The sequence below is a fragment of the Pelecanus crispus genome, chromosome 7 (genome assembly GCF_030463565.1).
Source record: "Pelecanus crispus isolate bPelCri1 chromosome 7, bPelCri1.pri, whole genome shotgun sequence".
Classification (NCBI taxonomy): domain Eukaryota; kingdom Metazoa; phylum Chordata; class Aves; order Pelecaniformes; family Pelecanidae; genus Pelecanus; species Pelecanus crispus.
In genome coordinates this window covers 4,176,973-4,191,931 of record NC_134649.1, presented here as the reverse complement: position 1 = coordinate 4,191,931, position 14,959 = coordinate 4,176,973, and the positions used below count along the sequence as shown (strand labels likewise).

The 14,959-nt window shown below is 43.1% G+C and overlaps 1 protein-coding gene across 1 annotated transcript in view; it reads left to right on the top strand.

Annotated features, from left to right (window-relative positions):
• The window catches only part of LRRK1 (leucine rich repeat kinase 1), a 77,727-nt gene that overhangs the window by 29,030 nt on the left and 33,738 nt on the right, over positions 1-14,959 (top strand). The window contains exons 6-13 of the mRNA XM_009493529.2: positions 3,399-3,625; positions 4,152-4,279; positions 4,535-4,698; positions 5,402-5,539; positions 9,194-9,306; positions 10,408-10,484; positions 13,813-13,942; positions 14,477-14,589. Of these exons, the coding sequence (XP_009491804.1) occupies positions 3,399-3,625; positions 4,152-4,279; positions 4,535-4,698; positions 5,402-5,539; positions 9,194-9,306; positions 10,408-10,484; positions 13,813-13,942; positions 14,477-14,589 (1,090 nt within the window). The remainder of the gene's footprint in view (positions 1-3,398; positions 3,626-4,151; positions 4,280-4,534; positions 4,699-5,401; positions 5,540-9,193; positions 9,307-10,407; positions 10,485-13,812; positions 13,943-14,476; positions 14,590-14,959) is intronic.

The following is a 14,959-nucleotide window of genomic DNA, read 5'->3' as shown; positions in this document are numbered from 1 at the left end:
CTTGCCAAAGGAGGAAGTGCCAGGATGCCAGCACTTTCATCTCGGTGTGCTGTTGAAAGTTGTCCTGAACTTCCAGGGTAAATCTCCTCTGGATGGCATCTTTGTTCTGTGTCCTGGCCAATGCAGTGCTACTTTTGGTGATCATAATATACATGGGATAATAATTACCAGCTTCGGCACTGTGGCCAACTTTGAATGTAATTTCACTGTTTTCCTTGTTGCAGGGTGAAATGTAGCTTTACTCTCACAGCCAGATCTTCATCCCAGACTGATCTACCACCTTGCTCCAGCAGCATGGGGAAAGCTGTAAAAAGCTGCTTCAGCCACTGCTTGAGATCTCTGTGAAGGGTGTTGCTGTTCCCTTCTGGTGGCAGACAGCAAGCTGTAAAGGGAAGTAGAGGAAAGAGCATGGCTGATCTTCATGGCTTCATTTTTGAGGCTTAGTCTCCCTCCGAGCAAGGCCTTTGTGCTGGTGACAGGAGATAATTGGGTCTGATAGGCAGGCTGAGACGAATCCACCTTTCTGTAACCCTCAGTGCTGTGTTAGTATTTCCATACCCCATGTCTTGACAAGAATATGGCGGGAAGCCCCTTCCTTACTAGCAGTTAATTTTTAGACCTTAGACATGTTGTCTGGAACTGCTGCCTAAAAGCTTGGATTTTCCCCTGTTCATTCTGGTTTACCCCCTCCATTCCCATTTTGGCTGAGTCTTAGCATAGCTTTTGAAAAAAAATTGGCGTTCCTGGAAAGAAAGTATCAGGACAGAGTATGCATTGCCAGCCAAGGTTAGTTGTTAAAATGGCTAATTCTCTGTTAAAATGTTTCTCACATTATCTAGGCAGACTGTACTTGTATTATACTTTCAGTAGCTGGATCTTTCTTACACCTTTCTCTTCTAGCCTGAAAATGGCATTCCTATTAAAAATCTCTGTGAAGTGCATGTAGCTGGGGATCGGGCCTTTTCTTAACTCTTTCTTAAGCCAAGAGATTTGTTTTTGCTAATGCAGGTATGCAATCCAGCACTGTTAGGTAGGAGGGTGACGGGTTTTTTCTGTATGAGCAGAAGTCATGGTGTAGGTTTAATTGTCCTGGCATAAAGTCTTTTGTTGGCATCACTATAAACCACAATATGGTAGAAACGACATCAGTAAGAGAATTTCTTTGCTGATTAAGCTGTATTTCTATGTGGGACAATTTTAGCTGATCTAGGATGGAGCTACAGTGATTAGGGCAATTCCAGGAAGCAGAAAAAAAAAATCAAGTGTCTCAGCACAAATGTGCTCTTCCCCAGTGACGTTTCCTCATGCTGGGAAGATCTTCCAGTCCCTTAGCATCAGTACCACATCCCTGCATCTCTCCTGACCTGTGGGGTAGCTAGGGATGGAAAAGGGAAGCTGACCTGTGTGTTTATACTCTCTGTTACCACAACTCACAACTGATTGCTGTCCAGTGATATAAACAGCTCCTGGGCTGTTACAGGTGAGAGAAAATTACAGAAAACTACATACAGAATTTAAAATGAGTTTGTAAGCAGGAAGCTGTTAAGTATGCAGACTTGGAAAATCTAACAGTAAAGCAGAATATGTTTAGTGCCAGTGTGAAAGCTTTGCACTGTAACTCCCATTAGGTACTGTATATTTTGCAGTAGCAGTGGATACTCTGCTTAATTTGATTTCTTGTTGCTGCTGTCTTGCTGTGTTTTATATGGATGCCTTGTGGCATGACGGTGAATGTAGCTTTAGACAAACAGCTTGTGCTCTCTGCCTTGATTTCCCTGGTGATGCAATGGGCGTAATATTTCCATTCATATTTGCAGGGCTGTGCTGAGGCTTCACTAGTGAACATTTGAAAAACACTGTGTCTACACTAAGAACAACTACTGTCAATCTCAAAAGTGCAACTGTTAGTGCTTACCATTTATTCTATTCTCCTAGACATTTGAACTGTGTGATCTACATTACTTGGAGTCCTGAGTCTCAAAGAAGCATTTGAGATAGACCTTTGTTTCCCTTTTCTTTCTCTCCCTTCCCAAAATGTATTCCTTTTAATTTTAAAGTTGGGGTTGAAAGTCTTAAGAGTGAATACTGGGAATTAGAAAGCAAATTAAATTTGCTGTCAGGTCCTTGCTGCCTCCTGGTGGAGAATTAACGATCACTTCATTGAGGCTGTCTTTGGGAAGACAAAAGATGTCAAAACCACTGAGCTTATGAAAACGTTTTGGGACTAACATTTTAAAAACGTGTATTTTGGAACATAGATCTCATTGGAACGCAATGAGGTGATCTTAAAAATGAAGCCTTGGGTTGTTTACTTGCATTGATGACCGGTATGTGTTCATGTTTTCTTCTGTCTAAGCTGGAGCCTGAAATAAGTAGTTGTGCCCTTCACAACAACTTCTGGTTTTTGTCCAAAAGAGGATAAAACAACTTCCTCATCTTACTGTCAAAACCAGCAGAACATTATCTAGAAAGGAAGCAATTGCCAAAATTGTGTTTCTCAGATGCTAAAATGTCCTCCTAAATGATACTGAGCAAATTTCTAGTGTTTAGAAATGCTTTACAAGAGGGCATTTGCCTTTCCTTGCCTTTCCCAGATGTTCCTTTGCAAAACATTAAACTTCCCCAGAACAGTTTGGCTACTTGTTGTTGGAAGGTCTAAGATGGAAGAGCAGTGCCTGGGCATATATTAATAATTCCAGCAACAGGCCTTCTCGTAAGAAGTCATTACTACACTCAGCAGATCTGTCCCTGTCCTCTCTACAGATGCACAAGCAATGATCCACAAGCGTTTCAGAGGCGGACTGCTCCACAGGGGTTCTGCTGGACCTGCCTGGCCGCTGTTGGTGTTCAGAGTCCCTTGGAGATCTGAGCAGCGATGCAGGCCGTGTCCAAGAGACAGAGTGGGGTTTGGGCTGCGGAGTCTGGATTTAAGATGGGTTTCCATGATCTGTCCATATCATGCTGCTAGCATAGAGTGTGAATGCATCTTGCGGGCAGGGAGCCCAGCCCCATGGAAACTCACTGCACGTTGTTGGATGAACAAACGGTTAGAGTCTGTCCAGCTCTCGGATGTGAATGCTGGTTTCAGGCAAGGGCAGCTCACCCTTTGTGCGGCACACTGGAGCTGGTGTATGGACAGGCGAAGAAGTCCATGTCCCCTGCTTGCACTTGCTCATGGTCTTTGGATTGAGATCAAGGAGCAGCTATATTGTGGGGACTGCTGATATTCAGGATGATTTCATCTCTGAGTCAGTTTAATTCCTAGAAGCAGATTGGAAAGTGAGTAAAATGTTTATGGTCTGTGCTTTGATCTGCCAGATTCCCAGTGGTGTAACACAGGCCAAGAGCAATTGGGATTTTACTAATGTGGTTTTCTCTTCTTTCTTTGACATATGCAGGCTTTGTGTGTGAACTGGTCAAACCTCAAACTGCCCTGGGTGGATCTGGACTGGCTAATTGATATCTCCTGTCAGATAACTGAACTTGATCTCTCTGCCAACTGCCTGGTCTCCCTTCCATCCGTGATCCCGTGGGGCCTGATAAACCTCAGGAAGCTCAGCCTGGCTGACAATCAGCTGACGGAGTTACCCAGCGTACAGTCATCCGACGAAATTATATGTACAAGGTGTGTGCGCTGGATGCCTGCAGCAGACTGAACCCATACGGAGAGCAGGTGCAAATGAGTCAGTTGTGCTTGTGTGAAACTGAGTAAGTGAAGAGCATATGCAGGAGCTTCTTGGTTTGTTTTCTGTCTGCTGCAAGGTATAACTTAAGATTTGCTCTTTGGCATGCTCAGTGTTTCCAAGTTAGTTGTCAGGACGATTGTAGGGACATTCATTCCTGTATTGGCTCACGTTGCTTCTGCTTTTCTCCAGTTCTGGCGAGCCCCGCTCCTCTAAGTCTAAGCCCTGAGCTGACTCATTGACATTTGCTGGCTTGTATCAATTATCTGATCTGCTCTCTATCCAGACCACTTCTGTCTGCTCCCTGGAAGGGTTAATTTTCTAAATAGGGTTTTTTGCTTTGCCTTGTGAGAGCACGTTCCAGCTGCTTTCATTCAGACCTAAAGCTGGTAAAATAGATGTCTATGGCAAAAGGAGTCTTTGCTAGCATTTTATTGATGCCTGACTGAGTATCTTCTGTACTCACAGGTTACTCGAGGTCGATGTATCCAGCAACAGGCTCTCTACTCTCCCTTCTGGATTCCTACATCTTAAAAACCTTAAAAAACTCATTGCTGCTAAAAACTATATGGAGAAGTTATTTGACGAGGAAAACAGTACGTACAGTTGAGTGTTATGCTTACATTTCAAGGCCTGATTTGTAAGGGAGAACCCCAAACTGTTGTAATAACAACTTAAAGCCAGTGTTAGCTAGAGATGCTTAACATCTCTCAATCCTTTGTCCAAAGTACATGAAAAGGCCTGGTTATTTTTTATCACTCATCAAATCGTTTGGCTCTTGTATTCAGCATCTTGCTGGATCAGACTGCTATTGTGCTTACACCAAGTCCCCAGTGTTTTGTGTTTTCTAGCAACTAATTGGATTGGCTTAAGGAAGCTGCAGGAGTTTGACGTCTCTGACAACAGGTTGGTGGAACTTCCAACGGTTTTTGTATACTGCTTCAAGTCCCTAAACATACTGAATGTTTCCAGAAATCAGCTGAAAGTGTTTCCAGATCCCTGGGCCTGCCCCTTGGTAAGTCAAACTGCTCTGACAGAGTCAGAGGCTGAAAAAGCTGTTCAAACAATGCAAAAAATATACTGTGATGCTTAAAAAGCTGTCAGATGCCTCAGGCTAAAAGGCTCTTCTGTTTCTTTATGAGCACCCGTGTCTGATTCGGTTTATGGGTCTCAGACCAGGTCTTTCTGAGGTTCTACCCTGTTCTTACCATGTTGATTGGCGTTGGTGGAAGACTTCTAGAAACATGTCTTACATGGATGTATTCATTTTCTCTGTAGTTCGTATGAGCAGAAATATTGTTAGGATCATTTTACAGAACACTCAGCCTTCATTCAAAGTTAACTTTGCCCAAACCCCTGGCTAACTAGGGCATCTATATCCACCCATCACTGTGACTTTGTTCCTCATTATTACAGGGATGGCAGGAGAATAGTATACTTTGGTGAAGTGTTTGTTTATGGTTGAAAAGCAAATGGGGATAATTTTCAAAATAACTTTTGTAATACTTTTTGCCTACCAAAGAATTTGCCCATCAATTGAGTACATCTCCAGCAAATCCTATGTGCCTGCATGCACAATAATTTATCTAGATCAACATATCTAAAGAGATCACCTAGAATGAATTTATTAATGCCTTAAACATGTGACAGCTGATCTACCTCATTATTTAAAGAGATGATTACTACTCTGTGGGTGGTTTTTCTTTTATGTTTTCCAGAAATGTTGTAAAGCATCTAGAAATTCACTGGAATTCCTACCTGATGCGTTGACTATTTTCTGGAAAAATCACCTCAGAGAAGTGGATTTTTCTGAGAACTCACTAAAAGAAGTTCCACCGGGACTCTTCCAGCTTGAAGTAAGTGTCATTTCTTCCTATTTCACAGTATTTCTCTTAATACCTACTCAGACCTCAAAGTCGTAGCAGTGTCTGCCTGGTTAAGGTAGGAGACTACCTGCTGTTTTGAGTTGATGAACATGGCAATTGCGCAGAGCCTCTGAGTGGCCCGTAACCTCCTGAATGACTACATGCAGGCCCTCGTCCAGTGTGATATGGTATCTAGCTTTTGACACAGGTCTTTGGAGAACTTATTGGGTGTCTGTGGCTTTTAGATTTTGGGAGTGCAGTTTGGAAGACAACCACTGCCATTATAGCTGCAAGCTCCAACCATCCAGCCATTGAAATATAGATGTACTCAAGTGTGCTCACAAACAGTTGTGTGTTTTCTTAATGTGGCATACCAGTGTTGTGTAATTAAGGATGAGTCTTTCTATGCTGAAAATAGCATGTTTGAATGCCCTAAACAATGCTAGTTGGCATGTCTCTTATCTTTAAGCTTGTGCAGATTAAATAATTCTTGCCAATGGACATCAGAGATCCATAGTTTTACTTCAAAATCCTTCAGAATTTGTGGCTTCACATGGTTTTGACATGAAATGAAGCAGAACTTGGGGGTTTCCTCCAAGCTTCCTTTCCAGATTGTGAAACTCAGGGTCATGGAGATAGAAACAGAGGTAAATCGCTGTGCAGAAGTTTCATGACTTTAACTGCTGGCCTCTGTGGGAAGGATGCTGAAGTGATGGTTCATATCCACATCCAATTTGGATCTCAGGAGTCTGCTGAAAAGGTGCCTCTTGCTGCTGCCTGAAAGAAGAGTGCTGAGGTTTGTGTGCTCCCTCAGTTGTTTTTAATGATCCCTGCAGATTTGGCTTTGCTTTCTGGTAACCATTTGGTTTCAATTGGCATTTCTCCTGAAACAGAATAAATCCTATGGACTATTGTCTCCGAAACTTGTTTTTTCTGAATGCATTAAAAATAAGCCCAGTGGGTGGGAGCTACCATGACAGATATTAAACACTAGATGGTGCTTCAAGGGCACATTTCTTTGGGTGCCACTGCTCAGAGGCTGCAGAGGGGTGTGAAGGCACCAGTCCAGGGCATCAGAGAAGACCTGAGTGCAATCTCTGCTGAAGGTCTGTCTTCAAAGTTAGCAAGCTTTGGCTGCCTTAAATAATGCTAGTTCTTATCCATATCTCTGCAGCCTTACCTTCATAAAAGAAATACATAGGAGGTATTTTCAGTCCCCCAAGGGCTAGAGCGTGGTGAGCAACTAGAAGGTGAAAGCCCATGCCTAGATCAGCCCTGGCTTGGGCTACTCCTTGGTTGTAGAGTGTGTGTCAGTGAATAGGGCTGCACTCATGCTCCAGCCTTCTCCAGAAGTAGGTGTGGAAGGAGGAGAAATGGGCAGTTAACGTAATGTGCTGAGCTGCAGTGAACTGTCTTCTCCCCGGGAAAAGCTGAAAGCAGGGGAAGCACTGTGATCTGAAAGCTCTGACCCAGGCTGGTGGGACATGCAGTTTATCACTGGCCTTTGCTTGGTTTGTGGAGGGATCTTAAGACTAGGACCACCTCACAGTCGCTAATATGATGTATGTACTAGAAATGTCATGCTAAGGGAAGCACAGGCCTTCTCAGCTTTCCTGTCTGTTGCCTTCTAAAGGAACCAACTGTACATGCTCCAAACCATGTCTTAGTACTCTAGACTAGTTGCTTCTCTTGAGAAGACCTGACCCTCTCTGGGTGGAAGTATTCAGGTAAGACTGGTCAGCTTTTCCACATCACAAGCTGACAGAGACAGCCTAATCTGGCTGCTGCAGTTCCTTCCCTCTGGTACAATCTAAAGCACCAGAGCCCTTTTTGCATGTTGCGGCAGTGAGTTTGAAGGAAGTTGTCTGCTGCTGCCACTGCCTCACTTCTGGAGGCACCCGTTCTTTTCCTGAAAGGCAGCAAAAATGGAGAAGTTAATGATAAGAGAGAAGAGGCAATTGCAAAACAAGGACTAGTGATCTCCAGAATTACAGTCATGAAGAGCCACAGGCAGTTGAAAGTCACTAATTTTCCCCCTACAGAGCAGGCACATAAGCATTGCATATAATCTCACCAGGCTTTCAGCTGTCCTGGAGAGCGGCCTTTGTCAACGTTTGTGGGGGACATGTAACAGGGATACAGTTGACTGAAAATGAAGCACCCCAGCTAGACCACACAGAACAAAGTTTGTGCTAATTCTGGAACGTGTAGCCTCCCTTTCCTCCCGCCCACTGCTCAGGGATATTTCGGGGGAGAAGTTTGAAGCATTGTCATTGAACAGCCCCATGCTGGTACTTGGAGAGAGCTCGACACCAGGCGCCAAGGGAGGACTGGTCTTCCTTCCAACAGGAGGTTTGAGCCAGTGGAAGACTAATGATGGTAAAAGCATTGGCTGTTAAGACACGAGTGGCAGGGACGGTTTTAGAGTTTGCACAGTTCTCCAACCCTTTCCTCTAGTGGTTCACTCTGCATATCTGGACCTTTATATTTTACTTTACCTTCCCCAAGTCCCACCAAGGCCCAGTGCTGCCCCTCTCATATCACTAGAGGGAGCGGTTTGCATGGTAATGGCCACTCCAGCAACCGCTGGTTGCCCATTGCTTAAGTCACATGGATACCTCATATTTTACCAATCTGAGAGAAGGGGAGGAAGGCCAACAGACTGGCTTCGTGAGACATTGTTAATCCTGCTTGATGAAAAGGGGCATAAACCTTTTATATTATGTGGAGCACATAAAACATTTAACACACTTGAAGCTGAAGTCTCTGCTGTTAAAACATGATTTCCATGGGGTATAATTCATCAATATTGCTGTACTTGTGGCCCGAGATAATTCAGCTGGCATTCTGCTTATCTCAGTTTCCATGGTGGGGACTAGCAGAATGAACCTGTTTGGAAACTCTACATAGAAGACTGTTTTTCAGTGGAAAATGTGATTTTCAACCAAATGAAAATGATCATTTGAGCCTTGACATTATTTTCTGTTAAATTTAAAGGAGGGCTTGTGTCTAACCTTATTCATGGTGTCTGCAGCTGAGTCCTATCTGTATGGGGTTAACTGTATGAATCAGCTTCAATTCTTGTTCTTAAAATTTGTGTCTCCGGTGTGAGGGGGGAAAAAAAAGAAATAGGTAACTTGTATAAACCTTGGAAAGTTAATATAAATCCTTTCCATTTTAATAGACATGTAATAACAAAGCAGTTTTCCTTGTGTGAAATAGTTCATATTTTGGACGTTGATCTTACACGTATACAACAGGTGTAAGCCCACTCTGACACTAGCTTGCCCACAGACTTCTCATCCATATGTGGTGTGCTGTGTAGGTAAACCATACTGTTCTTTTCCATTTGGAATGGTTTCCTCACTAAAAGTAAAATGTCCTCTTAAATGGGTTGTTTCCAATTGAATGTGTCAGCAAGTAGACTAATAATCTCCCAGAACTAATAGTGGTGTTGCTTCATGCAGGAAATATACTTGCTGGAGACAAAAAGGAATGTTTGCATGCTAGGCAGCACGGACAGGATGTTCTGATGAATAAGATGTACTTTCTTCATGTTTCTGTTATTTAATAGACATGCTAAAAAATCTCTTTCTGTGTATTTGAGGGACTCTGTCTTCTAACTTTAGGCTATTCCTCTTTTAGGCTTTGGTGTCCCTGAAGCTGCTGGGAAATCAGTTAGTTACATTGCCTTCACAAGATAAGTGGAATTGCAAACAACTTAAATCACTGGATCTTTCAAAAAACCAACTTGGGAAGTAAGTGCTTCTTTCAAATTTTGTCTGAGAAAACAAAAACTGAAGAAATAATAGCAAACCCAATCCCTCGCGTAATACAAAGGGTGTCAGTAGTGAATTCATTACCTGCATAGAAGGCATTGATATCCACATACCATGTCTCTAAGTATATTGTGTGTCTGTGACAGTGATGAATTATCCTGTACTGTTTCTTTGGGCATTTAGCACACTATATCATTTATTAAGTGGATAGATTACTGATAATGGCAGTTTAATTTCAGAACATGTAGAAATTTCTTTAACCTAGTGTGTGGTTCATCACTACAGATACTAGTTTGTGGGGAGCATATCTTAACCATAAACCATGTGGCTGGACTGCAGTTTGTAGTTGGCATGGGATTATTGTTTTGGAAAAAAATGAAGATCTTTGGGTTTTAAATGGAAGTGTAACCAGATGCAAGTTCATAGAGAAGACTGACGTTAATAACATCATCCAATAAAAGAGTGATGTTCTTCTATTTAGAAATTAGAATAGGGATGTTTAACAGAGAGAGTTAAAGGTTCCTCATCTTCTCCAGAACTTCACTGAATTGTGTCATACTTGATCTTCTCATTTGGGTGCCTGTCTAGCAAATTTTCTGGAGTCCTTATGAGTTGCTGTGTCAGTTGCAAAAGGCAAACCAATGTCTCAGTACATTTCCAGAGTCATGTTGTTGGGTCATCTTGTCAGAGACTCTCTGGTGAAAGCAGGGAATGGCAGCAGGTTGGTTCTCCAGTGCTTCTCGTGAAGCTTGTTCAGTTTGCTGTTTGACAGCCTACTTAACCTTGACACCCATAAAGCTGGGGGTCAAGTGCTCTCACCCCGGGAGCTGAAAGCACTGCCTTGCAGAGCTCTGTTAATTTGCCAGAAGAAAACCATTGGGCCTGGTCAAGTGTTGGTGGAGTCTAGCTCTGTGATTGCACAGCAGGTTTCAATCCCATCTCTCAAAAGCAGACAAGAACCCATGGGAGCTGTGCTGTGAATCGCACAGCCTCGGGTGGGGCCAAACTGCTCCAGCGCAGTTCTCAACGGCTGCGTCCAAGCTCTTTTCTCCACATGTCACCATTTTGTTTTGCCCGCAGGAGTGATGAGGGATTCAAAACAAAGCGGATTCCCTTTTTCACCATGAAGAGCAGGGTGCGCGGTGGCCCAGAGGCAGGTAAGGTACACGGCAGTGCCTGTGTGGGGAAGCAAGTGCTGAGAATGCCAGATGAGCTGTGAGGCAGCAGGAATCTGTGGAGTTTGGCTGGAGGGAAATCAGTGTAAATTCATCTGCAATTTTAAGTGCAACAGGATTTAAATTAAGAGGAAATATGTTTAGATAAAGCGTTTCTAAAGAAATGGTGCAGCTGGTTGGTACCATCGATATAGAAAGATAAAGAATGGGTGAAACCTGTTTCTTTCACTGAGCTTGTTTTCTTTTCATGAAGGTTGTTCTTTTTAGCCAGAGTACTAGCTGGTATGTTGAAGAGAAATTAACCCATAATTAGTCTTATTACTCTTAGGATTGTTTCCGTTGCTGAATTTGTAAGTTACATGTTTTCCCCTGTCTCTGTGATTTGCACCCACAGTTTGGGGTAGAGCAGATGAGATGTTCTGGATTAGTGCACGTGAAATCCCAGAGAGAACAAAGGAATATCTGAAGATATTTGCACTGCTTCCTGCTCTCTGTGGGATTCATCTGCATTTCTTTTTGTTTGTTTGTTTTATTTTAAAGCCCTTGGAAAGCTTTCTCATTCTCGGCTGCCTGAAGAATGGCTTGCTCTAAAGCATTCTTTGCAAATCTCATAGTGGAATAGAGCTGGCGTCTTCGTGACGCACATCCGAGCAGCCCTCAGCTGCTCGTGGGAGGGAGAGGCCCTCCTGCAGAAAATGCTTTCCTCAGTTCCCCTGAAAATTGTGCATGATCTCAGGTCAACGTGAATAGGCAAAATTGGTAAACGCACCAACTACAGCCATAGCATACCTCCAGTCCTAACCTCCAGTCTGCTCAGCTGGGAGACAAGAGGCTCTACCTGGATGTCCAGGCAAGGCTAATCCTACCTCATTTTTCTGCTCGTGGAAGTAGAGGGTGCTGTGCAGCAAGTCCTGTATCTGTGCTGTAAGGAGGAGAAAGGGTTGGTCTGCACTGGTTTGCAAGTAGGAAATGGAAATAGAAATGCTGTGACATCGGTGAAGTCCTGAACAAGGAAGAATTGGAAAAGGAGTCTGAGTCTTGCGAATCTGTGGAGTCTGACATATGCTCAGAACTTCTATGTGAAGTGCTACAGCAGCATTTCCCAATGGGGAGAGAAGGGCAGGAGCGGCGGGCAAAGGCAGCTAAAACCAGCTATAAAAGGGAATTGCTGAACTAATGGAAACTTCTACATGCTGCAAACCCAGCATAACCCCTCTACATAAAGGAGGAGAGGATGAACTCTGCATTAGTACCATTTGAAAAGCCTTGGCACATAATACCCTACTGCAACTTTGAGGTTGCCTCAGGTTGCAGGAGGGCGCAGAGTAGCCCACCTGGCTGGTGCCATGGTTGAATAGCCACAGAGACGGAGCAAAGCCAGCTCATCTTTTTGTCTCTGTTCCTCTGCCAAGTATAGCTTGGTGAGACTAGAGGATGTGGCCAAGAATTTAAAGAACATCAAGAGAAAACAGAAGCTGGAGTACATCAGCTGCTCACAGAAGTCTCCTAGCAAGGTGGGGGGCAGGTTTTCATATGATTTTACCAACAAAGCTATTTACTTAAGTCTAGATTATTTAAAGAGAATAATTTATGGATGCTCACTGTATTTGATTGATAAATCTCAGAATAACTTCTTGCACATGCATGTCATGTTGGTGGCATTTACTCATCCAAAAATATATTTTCAAGATGGGACTTGTTTTAATTTTTCTACAGTTCTTTAAAAGAAAATTTGAGCTCAAGCCAGAGCAATCATAAATAACTCATGAATAAATAATTACAATTCATAAACACCTCGAGCTTGCTTCCAATATAGTACACTCCTTTCCGCCTGGGACTCTTTGGTGAGTTGAGAGTATCACTACTATTTTAGGTGTTTGCTCCTACGTGTCCAAGAGGGACTAAATCTGTCTGTGCCTAGGTGCGTACTGAAGAGGAACAATGAAAAGTTTAAGTCCAGCGATGAGCCAGAAAGGAAGTCAATTGAATCCATGAATAAGCCTGCTGTTCTCCTAAAATAATCCCAATGATGATTTTTAATTTGAAAACTCAGAGGCAGACTGTGACACCCTGCCCACACCAGACAGTCCTGTCACGTATATAAAACACCCCTGCAGACAGTGAGACTCTATCTTACTCCTTTTCTGATCATAGCTCAGGCTTGAAATGCTGTTAATATTAGAACAGGGGAATTTTCTCCTGAGAAAACCTCTTCCATTTTGGGCTTTTTTTTTTTTTTCTTTTTTGGCTAAGTCTAGTTAGAGTTCCTCAAGTCTTCTCTGTAAGGGAAGAAGATCTTGGTGGAAGTGCAACTGTCCTATCCTTGAGGAAGGGTGTGTCTCGCATCTCAGGGAGCTGCTTTTATTGACCGTGGAGGCAGCAGATGGTGCTGCCTGTACTTTCCTAATCAGAGACTCAGAATCTGCTTGTCCCTGTGTGGCCTAGTTTTCCTTAACTCCAGGATGCTTCTTGGTAGATACATGTGACACTCTTAAGACAGCAACACAATTCATGGCAGCTTTTCATGCCGCTATCCCGGGAGTAATTTGTGGAGCAAAATGATGCTCTTTGGAACGAGCTGAATTTCCCTTTGTTTGAACCTCTCCAGCAGCAGCAACTCAGCTTATTGCTTGGGTTGCTCCCAAAATAGGCTAGTTGCTGCTCAGACATGTAGGAAGTCTGAAGTGCCCTGAGACCTTGCCGTCTAAAACAGAACAGAGGGGCAAATGCAAGCAGCGTTTTAGAGGCAGCATAGGTTAGCGGTCTGTCAGCTGCAGTTTCGGTTTTCTTCTCTGTTGTTATTGACTTTGATTCACCATAAATTGCTCCAGGATGCAATGTAGGGGCCTGAACATAAATTCTGACTGGCTTCTGGCTTTTCTCAGGCAACATGGAAAAAACATGTTGAGAACCACTTCTGCTCTTGGTATGTGCTTTCACTGCCAGCTGTTAGACTGGAATAGGGGCAGTTCACAAGGTATTACCAGCTATTCAACAGCAAGAAATATAATGCCACTCATCCTCTGAAGTATAGTCATCTTGGCGGGCCTGGAGTTCCTCCCTCAGCACCCCAGAAGTCCTGGAGACTGTCACCTTCAAACACACGCATCACCAAGATTTTAAAAAATTGAGATGTGAGCATTGATGTTTGATTGAAGGCCGTTGGCTTTTCTGCTGTTGCTTCATGGTGGTTCCTGCCAAGGAACATGACCTCATGTCCTGCCTACAAAGTTAAGGTGAAGGCTCTTGGTTCAGAGCCTTGGTGCCTGTTATGTTTTAAAGGTGCAATTTGTTTCCTGTCTTGTTCCAGGTCCTTTTTTGGAGTTTCCAGCATTTCTGAGTGATTCTCTGGAAGTCCTTTATCTGAACGACAATCAGCTGGACTCTGTCCCGCAGTCTGTTTGCCTTCTCAAAGGTTTAACAGAACTTTATTTAGGAAAGTAAGTCCGTGTCCTGGAAAAGCTATGCAGTATTATTTCCATGTTGTTTTAGTGACCAGTCTTCTCTGGAGCCCCACCCCAGGTGTCCAGTGCTTTCAAAGTCAAAAAGCTAGAAATAGTCAGCCCCTTGTTAGAACTGTGCCCATCATTTGCTTTAGATAAGGAGGAGGCTGGCCTTTTGAATTAGGGAAGATGATCTAATGCTTTGAACACAGGCCTGGGAATCTAATGTGCCTCTAGTTCATTCTGGCTTTTTGCTGTCAGCTTCTATAGTGTTAGAGTCAATAACTCATCATTTTTGCCTTTATTTCCTCAACTGTCCAGTAAAGATGATTACACTTGTCTGCCTCGGAGGACAAATTGAGGTTATACATTACTTTTAGCATGGAAATTACTATTAAAGTGCTGAGTAGTCTTATTAAAATGTTAATGGAAGATTTCTGCAAGGAGAGAATAGTGTAATCTGAGAGTCCGTGAGAGCAGCTACTTACACACAAAGCCTGGTTGTTGGTAGATTTATTTGTTTTTGTACAGTAACCCTGGTATCCGAGAGCTTCCTCCAGAACTTGGACAGCTGGCTAATCTCTGGCAGCTGGATATCGAGGAACTAAATATCAGTAACGTTCCTGCAGAGATCAGAAAAGAGGGTAAGGCTGATCCTGTGTGTTCTTTATTAAATTGACTGAACATATAATGAAAATTGCTTCCTTTTAACGGTCCTGAACAGGGACAGTGTGCGCCCAAGCCCTTGTTGCGGTTAACTGGAATCGCATAGGGAAACCTCCTACGCCCATTTGCAAATTTGATAATCAGTGCTAAGCTCTGGCTTTATGATCCATTTAAGATAGATCACATGTTAAAGTGATGACTTATAAATGCAATATTTCATTTGCAGTATGCATGCCGGATAAATTCCATGGCTTGCTTCCTGAATGCGTGTATTTTAGGGTATTTAGATGTTCTTTATAAAGACTGAAGTGTTTAGGATCAGCAGTCACAATCACATTGAAGTGACTT